The sequence below is a fragment of the Thalassophryne amazonica genome, chromosome 5 (genome assembly GCF_902500255.1).
Source record: "Thalassophryne amazonica chromosome 5, fThaAma1.1, whole genome shotgun sequence".
In the NCBI taxonomy this organism is placed as follows: Eukaryota; Metazoa; Chordata; class Actinopteri; order Batrachoidiformes; family Batrachoididae; genus Thalassophryne; species Thalassophryne amazonica.
The window spans coordinates 113,870,644-113,884,511 of record NC_047107.1 but is presented as its reverse complement, the minus strand read 5'-3'; the positions used below and the strand labels follow the sequence as shown (position 1 = coordinate 113,884,511).

At 41.8% G+C, this 13,868-nt stretch overlaps 1 protein-coding gene across 1 annotated transcript in view; it reads right to left on the bottom strand.

The window, feature by feature from the left end:
- Window positions 1-13,868, bottom strand: part of kat6a (K(lysine) acetyltransferase 6A) — a 130,060-nt gene that overhangs the window by 11,900 nt on the left and 104,292 nt on the right. Inside the window, exons 8-9 of the mRNA XM_034171124.1 lie at window positions 2,237-2,349; window positions 1,719-1,834 (exon numbers count right to left, since the gene is read on the bottom strand). Coding sequence (XP_034027015.1) covers window positions 1,719-1,834; window positions 2,237-2,349 — 229 coding nt within the window. The remainder of the gene's footprint in view (window positions 1-1,718; window positions 1,835-2,236; window positions 2,350-13,868) is intronic.

Here is a 13,868-nt window from a genome sequence, read left to right as displayed (position 1 = left end):
GTATATCCTCTTAACATTACCTCAAAACAACACAGTTAGAATAAGGGACTGCACACAACATTTACAATATTTAAATAAATCAACAGATCCAACTGTCAAATTAGGATCAATGGCTAAAGCTGGTTATCCACCAAAAGCATTCTGCTGTCTTATAATAAATAAATAAATCTTGAGTACCATTACCTTAATCATTTCTATGTTTAAATGAAGAACTTTTTGTCTTCCAAGCAATTATAGCACTGTGCAGCCAGAAAATATTCACAGCACTTCACTTTTCCACATTTTGTTACATTACAGCCTTATTCCAAAATGGATGAAATTCACTGTTTTCCTCAAAATTCTACACACAATACCCCATAAAAAAGTTTTGTTTTTTTTAAAGATTTTTGCAAGAACAAATCACATGTACATAAGTATTCACATCCTTTGCCATGAAACTCAAAATTGAGCTCAAGTGCATTCTCTTTCCACTGATCATCCTCGAGATGTTTCTACAGCTTAACTGGAGTCCACCTGGGGTAAATTCAGTTCATTGGGCATGATTTGGAAAGGCACACACCTGTCTACATATGAAGTCCCACAGTTGACAGTGCTTTCAAGGTCCCAGTGAGCACAGTGGCCTCTATCATCCAAAATGGAACAAGTTCAGATCCATCAGGACTCTTCCTAGAGCTGGCGGCCTGCCCAAACTGAGTAATCAAGGGAGAAGGGCCTTAGTGAGGGAGGTGACCAAGAACCTGATGGTCACTCTGTCATATCTCCAGCATTCCTCTGTGGAGAGAGGAGAACCTTCCAGAAGGACAACCATCTCTGCAGCAATCCACCAATTAGGCCTGTATGGTAGAGTGGCCAGACAGAAGCCACTCCTTAGTAAAAGGCACATGACAGTGAACCTGGAGTTTGCCAAAAGGCCCCTGAAAGACTCTCAGACCATAAGAAACAAAAATCTCTGGTCTGATTAGACAAAGACTGAACTCTTTGGTGTGAATGCCAGGCATCATGTTTGGAGGAAACCAGGCACCATTCCTATAGTGAAGCATGGTGGTGGCAGCATCATGCTGTGGGGATGTTTTTCAGCAGCAGGAACTGAGATTAGTCAGGATTGAGGGAAAGATGAATGCAGCAATGTACATAGACATCCTGGATGAAAACTTGCTCCAGAGCACTCTTGAAGTCAGACTGGGGGACAGTTCATCATTCAGCAGGACAATGATCCTAAGCACACAGCCAAGATATCAAAGGAGTGGCTTCAGGACAACTCTGTGAATGTCCTTGAGTGGTCCAGCCAGAGCCCAGACCTGAATCTGACTGAACATCTCTGGAGAGATCTGAAAATGGCTGTGCAGCAACGCTCCCCATCCAACCTGATGGAGCTTGAGAGGTGCTGCAAAGAGGAATGGACAAAACTGCCCAAAGATAGGTGCACCAAGCTTGTGGCATCATATTCAAGAAGACTTGAGGCTGTAATTGCTGCCAAAGGTGCAGCAACAAAGTCTTGAGCAAAGGGTGTGAATATTTATGTACATGTGATTTCTATTTTTTATTTTTAATAAATTTGCAAAAACTTCAAAGAAAAATTTTCATGTCATTATGGGTGTTGGGAGTAGAATTTTGAGGGGAAAAGTAATTTACTTCATTGTGGAATAAGACTGGAACATAAAATGTGGAAAAATTGAAGAGCTGCGAATACTTTCCGGTTGCACCGTACATTGTCTCACCTGCTGTACTCCTGTGGGTAAGGAGATGAATACCAAGTCTGGATCTCAAACTTGCCAAACTCTATCACTGACGGACAGCGCATCTGGGGGTCTGGTGGACCAGTAACCCCGACTTTCTGTGTGGTTGAGGAAAAGACCAAGTGGAAAAAAAGTCAAATCCAGTTTTATTACCATGTATTCCTCAATCACAGAAAAGGCAGGCCGGTTACATAGGAAAGGCTTTATTTTTGTGACACTTTTTTTGGGGGGGGGGCACCCTGTATTTACATACATACATATACACATGGTCCGTTATATACAGTGTTTATTACATGGAAAACCACACAAAAGCATTGGGACTTCTGCTTTTGTCCGGTGAGTGCAAATATCCGATTTGTACGATGAAGGTTTAGACAAGTTTTACTGTATATATGCACACAAGACATTTCATGGAAAGTACCGAGACTCCAGCTTGTTCATGAAGAGACCTGTAGATATGGGACAAGAGTACACTTTTGCAATAAAAGCAGCTTATCTACCTGTAGCGCCAGCTCCTGAATGCGTCTGAAGAGTTCAATATCTTTTTCTGTCAGATTCTCATGACCAGGCAGTTTGTCGTCATCATCACGCCAGTCGCTGCCCTCCTGATTGTCTGGTGATTGAAACAAAGTCATCATCATTATTATATATTAAAACACTCAGGGAGTTTCCATTCTAATACTCCAGTCCAAATTCATGTTTTGTTGCTTCGTAAGGACAGCAAACATGGCACCTGCTATGTCCAACTAATTTTCTCTACCCATGTATTCCATCAGATCTGAGTTAGTAACTAAGTCTGATACAGGCCCTGAGGTCCTTTGGTGACCATGCTTATCCCTGGATTCCTGATCGGGGAGTGAATGAGAGCCACAGACTCTCCCGGATACCACTCTACCACAGGTTACATCCCCAGCCAAGGCTGGTTGCCTATTTATGGATGGGTGGACTGGGACAAATTAAGTGTTTGTGTCAACAATACAGACAGGTAATGTAACAGGGAATTGTTGATTATGGTAGTCCAACGTCTATCCCACTGACCTACCTGCCTGTGTAAGAGATTCACAGCAATACAGATGCACAGGGAAGAGACACATTCCAGACAAGCCAATTGTCCTGCAGCAGAGACTGATTTTCATGTGAACAGTTTCATGGATTCTACAAGTCTGAAATTCTCCTGTAGGGATGAACGCCACTTTTGACTGTTTTCTTGAGATTAAAGGCTCGGTCACACAGCGTTTAACGAAGGGCACCGAAGCCCAAACAAAAGAAGAAATCTGGACTTTTGTTGCCTTTCGTTGTTTAACCTTCGCGCAGCTTCGGTCCTGCAGCTGGCGCTTCGTCAGGATTTTTGAACAGTAAAAAAATCTGAACGAATGCTGCTGAAAACCTCAATTAGTGCGTATTTTCTTTTGCTGTAGTTCTTGACAGATTTTTATCGTTTGCTTAGTTTTTAGCATTTAGTTCGACTTCATTCAACCAGCTGACTGTTTTCATATAGTGCAGAAGCCGGTTTGTTAGCGCTACTGTGTTCATGTACCATAGGAAACTACAAGGCAAACAGCCAGCTTGCTTGGATTTTTTTTTTTTTTTTTTTTTTTTTTTTTTTTTTTTTTTTTTAAATCGGGGGTGGAGGGGGGTGTTCAGCTTCACTGTACTCAGGTACCTTATATAGGCCGGAATTAATCTTTTGTGTGGATACAATAAATTATTTTACCAAAGATAAAATGAAAACCACAATCCTGCCACAAGCAACTGAATTTGAAACAACAAAAAAGTCATGTAATTTCCGACAGTACTTGAATGCAGCGGTAGCAGCAGCCATCGCCTCCTACGTGCGCTTATTTTTGATTAAACAATGTGAGTGTAGGAATGATAATCCAGCCCTTATGTATATGTGGCAACAGGTAGATGGTTCAGATGATTATATAAGAGCTGTTCTGGAAAGCAGAATTCACGTTGTGGATCAGCTGCAGCTGGCTGAAATAACCACACATGGGGAGTGAATGCGCGTTCACACGTACTGATCAATTTACTGCTCTGATATATTCAATCATCTTTACACTTATATTTATTCCCCCTTTTGACAGTTTTCTGTTATAAATCAATATATATGGCTTAGTAACGTAATAAAGTGATAGAGCAGCCACCATGACACACCAGCTTTTTTTTCCCCCTTAAACTGGAGCAAGACAGAGCGCTCAGTGTGTCATCAATCAATCAATCAACTTTTTTCTTGTATAGCGCCAAATCACAACAAACAGTTGCCCCAAGGCGCTCCACATTGCAAGGCAAGGCCATACAATAATTATGAAACACAGTCTACGTCTAAAGCAACATAACCAAGGGATGGTCCAGGGTCACCCGATCCAGCCCTAACTATAAGCCTTAGCGAAAAGGAAAGTTTTAAGCCTAATCTTAAAAGTAGAGAGGGTGTCTGTCTCCCTGATCTGAATTTGGAGCTGGTTCCACAGGAGAGGAGCCTGAAAGCTGAAGGCTCTGCCTCCCATTCTACTCTTACAAACCCTAGGAACTACAAGTAAGCCCGCAGTCTGAGAGCAAAGCGCTCTAATGGGGTAATATGGTACTACGAGGTCCCTAAGATAAGATGGGACCTGATTATTCAAAACCTTATAAGTAAGAAGAAGAATTTTAAATTCTATTCTAGCATTAACAGGAAGCCAATGAAGGGAGGCCAACACGGGTGAGATATGTTCTCTCCTGCTAGTCCCCGTCAGTACTCTAGCTGCAGCATTCTGAACCAACTGAAGGCTTTTTAGGGAACTTTTAGGACAACCTGATAATAATGAATTACAATAGTCCAGCCTAGAGGAAATAAATGCATGAATTAGTTTTTCAGCATCACTCTGAGACAAGACCTTTCTGATTTTAGAGATATTGCGTAAATGCAAAAAGGCAGTCCTACATATTTGTTTAATATGCGCTTTGAATGACATATCCTGATCAAAAATAACTCCAAGATTTCTCACAGTATTACTAGAGATCAGGGAAATGCCATCCAGAGTAAGGATCTGGTTAGACACCATGCTTCTAAGATTTGTGGGGCCAAGTACAATAACTTCAGTTTTATCTGAGTTTAAAAGCAGGAAATTAGAGGTCATCCATGTCTTTATGTCTGTAAGACAATCCTGCAGTTTAGCTAATTGGTGCGTATCCTCTGGCTTCATGGATAGATAAAGCTGGGTATCATCTGCGTAACAATGAAAATTTAAGCAATACCGTCTAATAATACTGCCCAAGGGAAGCATGTATAAAGTGAATAAAATTGGTCCTAGCACAGAACCTTGTGGAACTCCATAATTAACTTTAGTCTGTGAAGAAGATTCCCCATTTACATGAACAAACTGTAATCTATTAGACAAATATGATTCAAACCACCGCAGCGCAATGCCTTTAATACCTATGACATGCTCTAATCTCTGTAATAAAATTTTATGGTCAACAGTATCAAAAGCAGCACTGAGGTCCAACAGAACAAGCACAGAGATAAGTCCACTGTCCGAAGCCATAAGAAGATCATAAGAAGATCATTTGTAACCTTCACTAATGCTGTTTCTGTACTATGATGAATTCTAAAACCTGACTGAAACTCTTCAAATAGACCATTCCTCTGCAGGTGATCAGTTAGCTGTTTTACAACTACCCTCTCAAGAATCTTTGAGAGAAAAGGAAGGTTGGAGATTGGCCTATAATTAGCTAAGATAGCTGGGTCAAGTGATGGCTTTTTAAGTAATGGTTTAATTACTGCCACCTTAAAGGCCTGTGGTACATAACCAACTAACAAAGATAGATTGATCATATTTAAGATTGAAGCATTAAATAATGGTAGGACGTCCTTGAGCAGCCTGGCAGGAATGGGGTCTAATAAGCATGTTGATGGTTTGGATGAAGTAACTAATGAAAATAACTCAGACAGAACAATCGGAGAGAAAGAGTCTAACCAAATACCGGCATCACTGAAAGCAGCCAAAGATAACGATACATCTTTGGGATGGTTATGAGTAATTTTTTCTCTAATAGTCAAAATTTTGTTAGCAAAGAAAGTCATGAAGTCATTACTAGTTAAAGTTAATGGAATACTCAGCTCAATAGAGCTCTGACTCTGTCAGCCTGGCTACAGTGCTGAAAAGAAACCTGGGGTTGTTCTTATTTTCTTCAATTAGTGATGAGTAGAAAGATGTCCTAGCTTCACGAAGGGCTTTCTTATAGAGCAACAAACTCTTTTTCCAGGCTAAGTGAAGATCTTCTAAATTAGTGAGACGCCATTTCCTCTCCAACTTACGGGTTATCTGCTTTAAGCTACGAGTTTGTGAGTTATACCACGGAGTCAGACACTTCTGATTTAAAGCTCTCTTTTTCAGAGGAGCTACAGCATCCAAAGTTGTCTTCAATGAGGATGTAAAACTATTGACAAGATACTCTAACTCCCTTACAGAGTTTAGGTAGCTACTCTGCTCTGTGTTGGTATATGACATTAGAGAACATAAAGAAGGAATCATATCCTTAAACCTAGTTACAGCGCTTTCTGAAAGACTTCTAGTGTAATGAAACTTATTCCCCACTGCAGGGTAGTCCATCAGGGTAAATGTAAATGTTATTAAAAAATGATCAGACAAAAGGGAGTTTTCAGGGAATACTGTTAAGTCTTCTATTTCCATACCATAAGTCAGAACAAGATCTAAAATATGATTAAAGTGGTGGGTGGACTCATTTACTTTTTGAGCAAAGCCGATAGAGTCTAATAATAGATTAAATGCAGTGTTGAGGCTGTCATTCTCAGCATCTGTGTGGATGTTAAAATCGCCCACTATAATTATCTTATCTGAGCTAAGCACTAAGTCAGACAAAAGGTCTGAAAATTCACAGAGAAACTCACAGTAACGACCAGGTGGACGATAGATAATAACAAATAAAACTGTTTTTTGGGACTTCCAATTTGGATGGACAAGACTAAGAGACAAGCTTTCAAATGAATTAAAGCTCTGTCTAGGTTTTTGATTAATTAATAAGCTGGAATGGAAGATTGCTGCTAATCCTCCGCCCCGGCCCGTGCTACGAGCATTCTGACAGTTAGTGTGACTCGGGGGTGTTGACTCATTTAAACTAACATATTCATCCTGCTGTAACCAAGTTTCTGTTAGGCAGAATAAATCAATACGTTGATCAATTATTATATCATTTACCAACAGGGACTTAGAAGAAAGAGACCTAATGTTTAATAGACCACATTTAACTGTTTTAGTCTGTGGTGCAATTGAAGGTGCTATATTATTTTTTCTTTTTGAATTTTTATGCTTAAATAGATTTTTGCTAGTTATTGGTGGTCTGGGAGCAGGCACCGTCTCTACGGGGATGGGGTAATAGGGGGATGGCAGGGGGAGAGAAGCTGCAGAGAGGTGTATAAGACCACAGCTCTGCCTCCTGGTCCCAACGCTAGACAGTCACAGTTTGGAGGATCCCAAAAAATTGGCCAGATTTCTAGAAATGAGAGCTGCTCCCTCTAAAGTGGGATGGATGCCGTCTCTCCTAACAAGACCAGGTTTTCCCCAGAAGCTTTGCCAATTATCAATGAAGCCCACCTCATTTTTTGGACACCACTCAGACAGCCAGCAATTCAAGGAGAACATGCGGCTAAACATGTCACTCCCGGTCTGATTGGGGAGGGGCCCAGAGAAAGCAACAGAGTCCGACATTGTTTTTGCAAAGTTACACACCGATTCAATGTTAATTTTAGTGACCTCCGATTGGCGTAACCGGGTGTCATTACTGCCGACGTGAATTACAATCTTACCAAATTTACGCTTAGCCTTAGCCAGCAATTTCAAATGTCCTTCGATGTCGCCTGCTCTGGCCCCCGGAAGACAATTGACAATGGTTGCTGGTGTCGCTAACTTCACATTTCTCAAAACAGAGTCGCCAATAACCAGAGTTTGATCCTCGGCGAGTGTATCGTCGAGTGGGGAAAAACGGTTAGAGATGTGAACGGGTTGACGGTGTACACGGGGCTTCTGTTTAGGGCTACGCTTCCTCCTCACAGTCACCCAGTCAGCCTGCCTTCCCGACTGCACGGGGTCTGCCAGGGGGGAACTAACGGCGGCTAAGCTACCTTGGTCCGCACCGACTACAGGGGCCTGGCTAGCTGTAGAATTTTCCACGGTGCGGAGCCGAGCCTCCAATTCGCCCAGCCTGGCCTCCAAAGCTACGAATAAGCTGCACTTATTACAAGTACCGTTACTGCTAAAAGAGGCCGAGGAATAACTAAACATTTCACACCCAGAGCAGAAAAGTACGGGAGAGACAGGAGAAGCCGCCATGCTAAAACGGCTAAGAGCTAGTAGCTACGCTAAGCTAGCGGATTCCCAAACAGGGAATCCGACACTAGACAGGCTGTGGAGCAGCACAGGCAACGCACGACAACAGTGCTAAAATAAAATAAAAATCCACTAGACAGGCTGTGGAGCAGCACAGGTAACGCACAACAACAGTGCTAAAAAATAAAATAAAATAAAAATAAAAATCCACTGGACAGGCTGTGGAGCAGCACAGGCAACGCACGACAACAGTGCTAAAACAAAATAAAAATCCACTAGACAGGCTGTGGAGCAGCACAGGTAACGCACGACAACAGTGCTAAAAAATAAAATAAAAATAAAAATCCACTGGACAGGCTGTGGAGCAGCACAGGCAACGCACGACAACAGTGCTAAAACAAAATAAAAATCCACTGGACAGGCTGTGGAGCAGCACAGGTAACGCACGACAACAGTGCTAAATCAAAATCCACTGGACAGGCTGTGGAGCAGCACAGGTAACGCACAACAACAGTGCTAAAAAATAAAATAAAATAAAAATAAAAATCCACTGGACAGGCTGTGGAGCAGCACAGGCAACGCACGACAACAGTGCTAAAACAAAATAAAAATCCACTAGACAGGCTGTGGAGCAGCACAGGTAACGCACGACAACAGCGCTAAATAAAAATCCACTGGACAGGCTGTGGAGCAGCACAGGTAACGCACGACAACAGCGCCAAAAAAAAAAAAAATCAAAATCAAAATCCACTGGACAGGCTGTGGAGCAGCACAGGTAACGCACGACAACAGTGGTAAAAAATAAAATAAAAATCCACTGGACAGGCTGTGGAGCAGCACAGGTAACGCACGACAACAGTGCTAAAAAATAAAATAAAAATCCACTGGACAGGCTGCGGAGCAGCACAGGTAACGCACGACAACAGTGCTAAAAAAAAAAAAAAAAAATCCACTGGACAGGCTGTGGAGCAGCACAGGTAACACACGACAACAGTGGTAAAAAATAAAATAAAAATCCACTGGACAGGCTGTGGAGCAGCACAGGTAACACACGACAACAGTGGTAAAAAATAAAATAAAAATCCACTGGACAGGCTGTGGAGCAGCACAGGTAACACATGACAACAGTGGTAAAAAATAAAATAAAAATCCACTGGACAGGCTGTGGAGCAGCACAGGTAACACACGACAACCGTGGTAAAAAATAAAATAAAAATCCACTGGACAGGCTGTGGAGCAGCACAGGTAACACACGACAACAGTGGTAAAAAATAAAATAAAAATCCACTGGACAGGCTGTGGAGCAGCACAGGTAACACACGACAACAGTGGTAAAAAATAAAATAAAAATCCACTGGACAGGCTGTGGAGCAGCACAGGTAACACACGACAACAGTGGTAAAAAATAAAATAAAAATCCACTAGACAGGCTGTGGAGCAGCACAGGTAACACACGACAACAGTGCTAAAAAAAATAAAATAAAAATAAAAATCCACTGGACAGGCTGTGGAGCAGCACAGGCAACGCACGACAACAGTGCTAAAATAAAATAAAAATCCACTAGACAGGCTGTGGAGCAGCACAGGTAACGCACAACAACAGTGCTAAAAAATAAAATAAAATAAAAATAAAAATCCACTGGATAGGCTGTGGAGCAGCACAGGCAACGCACGACAACAGTGCTAAAACAAAAAAATCCACTAGACAGGCTGTGGAGCAGCACAGGTAACGCACGACAGTGCTAAAAAATAAAATAAAAATAAAAATCCACTGGACAGGCTGTGGAGCAGCACAGGCAACGCACGACAACAGTGCTAAAACAAAATAAAAATCCACTAGACAGGCTGTGGAGCAGCACAGGTAACGCACGACAACAGTGCTAAATCAAAATCCACTGGACAGGCTGTGGAGCAGCACAGGTAACGCACGACAACAGCGCCAAAAAAAAATAAAATCAAAATCAAAATCCACTGGACAGGCTGTGGAGCAGCACAGGTAACGCACGACAACAGTGGTAAAAAATAAAATAAAAATCCACTGGACAGGCTGTGGAGCAGCACAGGTAACGCACGACAACAGTGCTAAAAAATAAAATAAAAATCCACTGGACAGGCTGTGGAGCAGCACAGGTAACGCACGACAACAGTGCTAAAAAAAAAAAAAAAAAAAAAAAAAAAATCCACTGGACAGGCTGCGGAGCAGCACAGGTAACACACGACAACCGTGGTAAAAAATAAAATAAAAATCCACTGGACAGGCTGTGGAGCAGCACAGGTAACACACGACAACAGTGGTAAAAAATAAAATAAAAATCCACTGGACAGGCTGTGGAGCAGCACAGGTAACACACGACAACAGTGGTAAAAAATAAAATAAAAATCCACTGGACAGGCTGTGGAGCAGCACAGATAACACACGACAACAGTGGTAAAAAATAAAATAAAAATCCACTAGACAGGCTGTGGAGCAGCACAGGTAACACACGACAACAGTGCTAAAAAAAATAAAATAAAAATAAAAATCCACTGGACAGGCTGTGGAGCAGCACAGGTAACGCACGACAACAGTGCCAAAAAATAAAATAAAAATCCACTGGACAGGCTGTGGAGCAGCACAGGTAACACACGACAACAGTGCTAAAAAATAAAATAAAAATCCACTGAACAGGCTGTGGAGCAGCACAGGTAACGCACAACAACAGTGCTAAAAATAAAATAAAAATCCACTGAACAGGCTGTGGAGCAGCACAGGTAACGCATGACAACAGTGCTAAAAAATAAAATAAAAATCCACTGAACAGGCTGTGGAGCAGCACAGGTAACGCACGACAACAGTGCTAAAAAATAAAATAAAAATCCACTGAACAGGCTGTGGAGCAGCACAGGTAACGCACGACAACAGTGCTAAAAAATAAAATAAAAATCCACTGGACAGGCTGTGGAGCAGCACAGGTAACACACGACAACAGTGCTAAAATAAAATAAAAATCCACTAGACAGGCTGTGGAGCAGCACAGGTAACGCACAACAACAGTGCTAAAAAATAAAATAAAATAAAAATAAAAATCCACTGGACAGGCTGTGGAGCAGCACAGGCAACGCACGACAACAGTGCTAAAACAAAATAAAAATCCACTAGACAGGCTGTGGAGCAGCACAGGTAACGCACGACAACAGTGCTAAAAAATAAAATAAAAATAAAAATCCACTGGACAGGCTGTGGAGCAGCACAGGCAACGCACGACAACAGTGCTAAAACAAAATAAAAATCCACTGGACAGGCTGTGGAGCAGCACAGGTAACGCACGACAACAGTGCTAAATCAAAATCCACTGGACAGGCTGTGGAGCAGCACAGGTAACGCACAACAACAGTGCTAAAAAATAAAATAAAATAAAAATAAAAATCCACTGGACAGGCTGTGGAGCAGCACAGGCAACGCACGACAACAGTGCTAAAACAAAATAAAAATCCACTAGACAGGCTGTGGAGCAGCACAGGTAACGCACGACAACAGCGCTAAATAAAAATCCACTGGACAGGCTGTGGAGCAGCACAGGTAACGCACGACAACAGCGCCAAAAAAAAATAAAATCAAAATCAAAATCCACTGGACAGGCTGTGGAGCAGCACAGGTAACGCACGACAACAGTGGTAAAAAATAAAATAAAAATCCACTGGACAGGCTGTGGAGCAGCACAGGTAACGCACGACAACAGTGCTAAAAAATAAAATAAAAATCCACTGGACAGGCTGTGGAGCAGCACAGGTAACGCACGACAACAGTGCTAAAAAAAAAAAAAAAAAAAAAAAAAAAAAAATCCACTGGACAGGCTGCGGAGCAGCACAGGTAACACACGACAACCGTGGTAAAAAATAAAATAAAAATCCACTGGACAGGCTGTGGAGCAGCACAGGTAACACACGACAACAGTGGTAAAAAATAAAATAAAAATCCACTGGACAGGCTGTGGAGCAGCACAGGTAACACACGACAACAGTGGTAAAAAATAAAATAAAAATCCACTGGACAGGCTGTGGAGCAGCACAGGTAACACACGACAACAGTGGTAAAAAATAAAATAAAAATCCACTAGACAGGCTGTGGAGCAGCACAGGTAACACACGACAACAGTGCTAAAAAAAATAAAATAAAAATAAAAATCCACTGGACAGGCTGTGGAGCAGCACAGGCAACGCACGACAACAGTGCTAAAATAAAATAAAAATCCACTAGACAGGCTGTGGAGCAGCACAGGTAACGCACAACAACAGTGCTAAAAAATAAAATAAAATAAAAATAAAAATCCACTGGATAGGCTGTGGAGCAGCACAGGCAACGCACGACAACAGTGCTAAAACAAAATAAAAATCCACTAGACAGGCTGTGGAGCAGCACAGGTAACGCACGACAGTGCTAAATCAAAATCCACTGGACAGGCTGTGGAGCAGCACAGGTAACGCACGACAACAGCGCCAAAAAAAAATAAAATAAAAATCAAAATCCACTGGACAGGCTGTGGAGCAGCACAGGTAACGCACGACAACAGTGGTAAAAAATAAAATAAAAATCCACTGGACAGGCTGTGGAGCAGCACAGGTAACGCACGACAACAGTGCTAAAAAATAAAATAAAAATCCACTGGACAAGCTGTGGAGCAGCACAGGTAACGCACGACAACAGTGCTGAAAAAAAAAAAAAAAAAAAAAAAAAATCCACTGGACAGGCTTGCGGAGCAGCACAGGTAACACACGACAACCGTGGTAAAAAATAAAATAAAAATCCACTGGACAGGCTGTGGAGCAGCACAGGTAACACACGACAACAGTGGTAAAAAATAAAATAAAAATCCACTGGACAGGCTGTGGAGCAGCACAGGTAACACACGACAACAGTGGTAAAAAATAAAATAAAAATCCACTGGACAGGCTGTGGAGCAGCACAGGTAACACACGACAACAGTGGTAAAAAATAAAATAAAAATCCACTGGACAGGCTGTGGAGCAGCACAGATAACACACGACAACAGTGGTAAAAAATAAAATAAAAATCCACTAGACAGGCTGTGGAGCAGCACAGGTAACACACGACAACAGTGCTAAAAAAAATAAAATAAAAATAAAAATCCACTGGACAGGCTGTGGAGCAACACAGGTAACGCACGACAACAGTGCCAAAAAATAAAATAAAAATCCACTGGACAGGCTGTGGAGCAGCACAGGTAACACACGACAACAGTGCTAAAAAATAAAATAAAAATCCACTGAACAGGCTGTGGAGCAGCACAGGTAACGCACAACAACAGTGCTAAAAAATAAAATAAAAATCCACTGAACAGGCTGTGGAGCAGCACAGGTAACGCACGACAACAGTACTAAAAAATAAAATAAAAATCCACTGAACAGGCTGTGGAGCAGCACAGGTAACGCACGACAACAGTGCTAAAAAATAAAATAAAAATCCACTGAACAGGCTGTGGAGCAGCACAGGTAACGCACGACAACAGTGCTAAAAAATAAAATAAAAATCCACTGGACAGGCTGTGGAGCAGCACAGGTAACACACGACAACAGTGCTAAAAAATAAAATAAAAATCCACTGGACAGGCTGTGGAGCAGCACAGGTAACGCACGACAACAGTGCTAAAAAATAAAATAAAAATCCACTGGACAGGCTGTGGAGCAGCACAGGTAACACACGACAACAGTGCTAAAATAAAATAAAAATCCACTAGGCAAGCTGTGGAGCAGCACGACAACAGTGCTAAAAAATAAAACAAAAATAAAAACGAAAGCGTTAGCA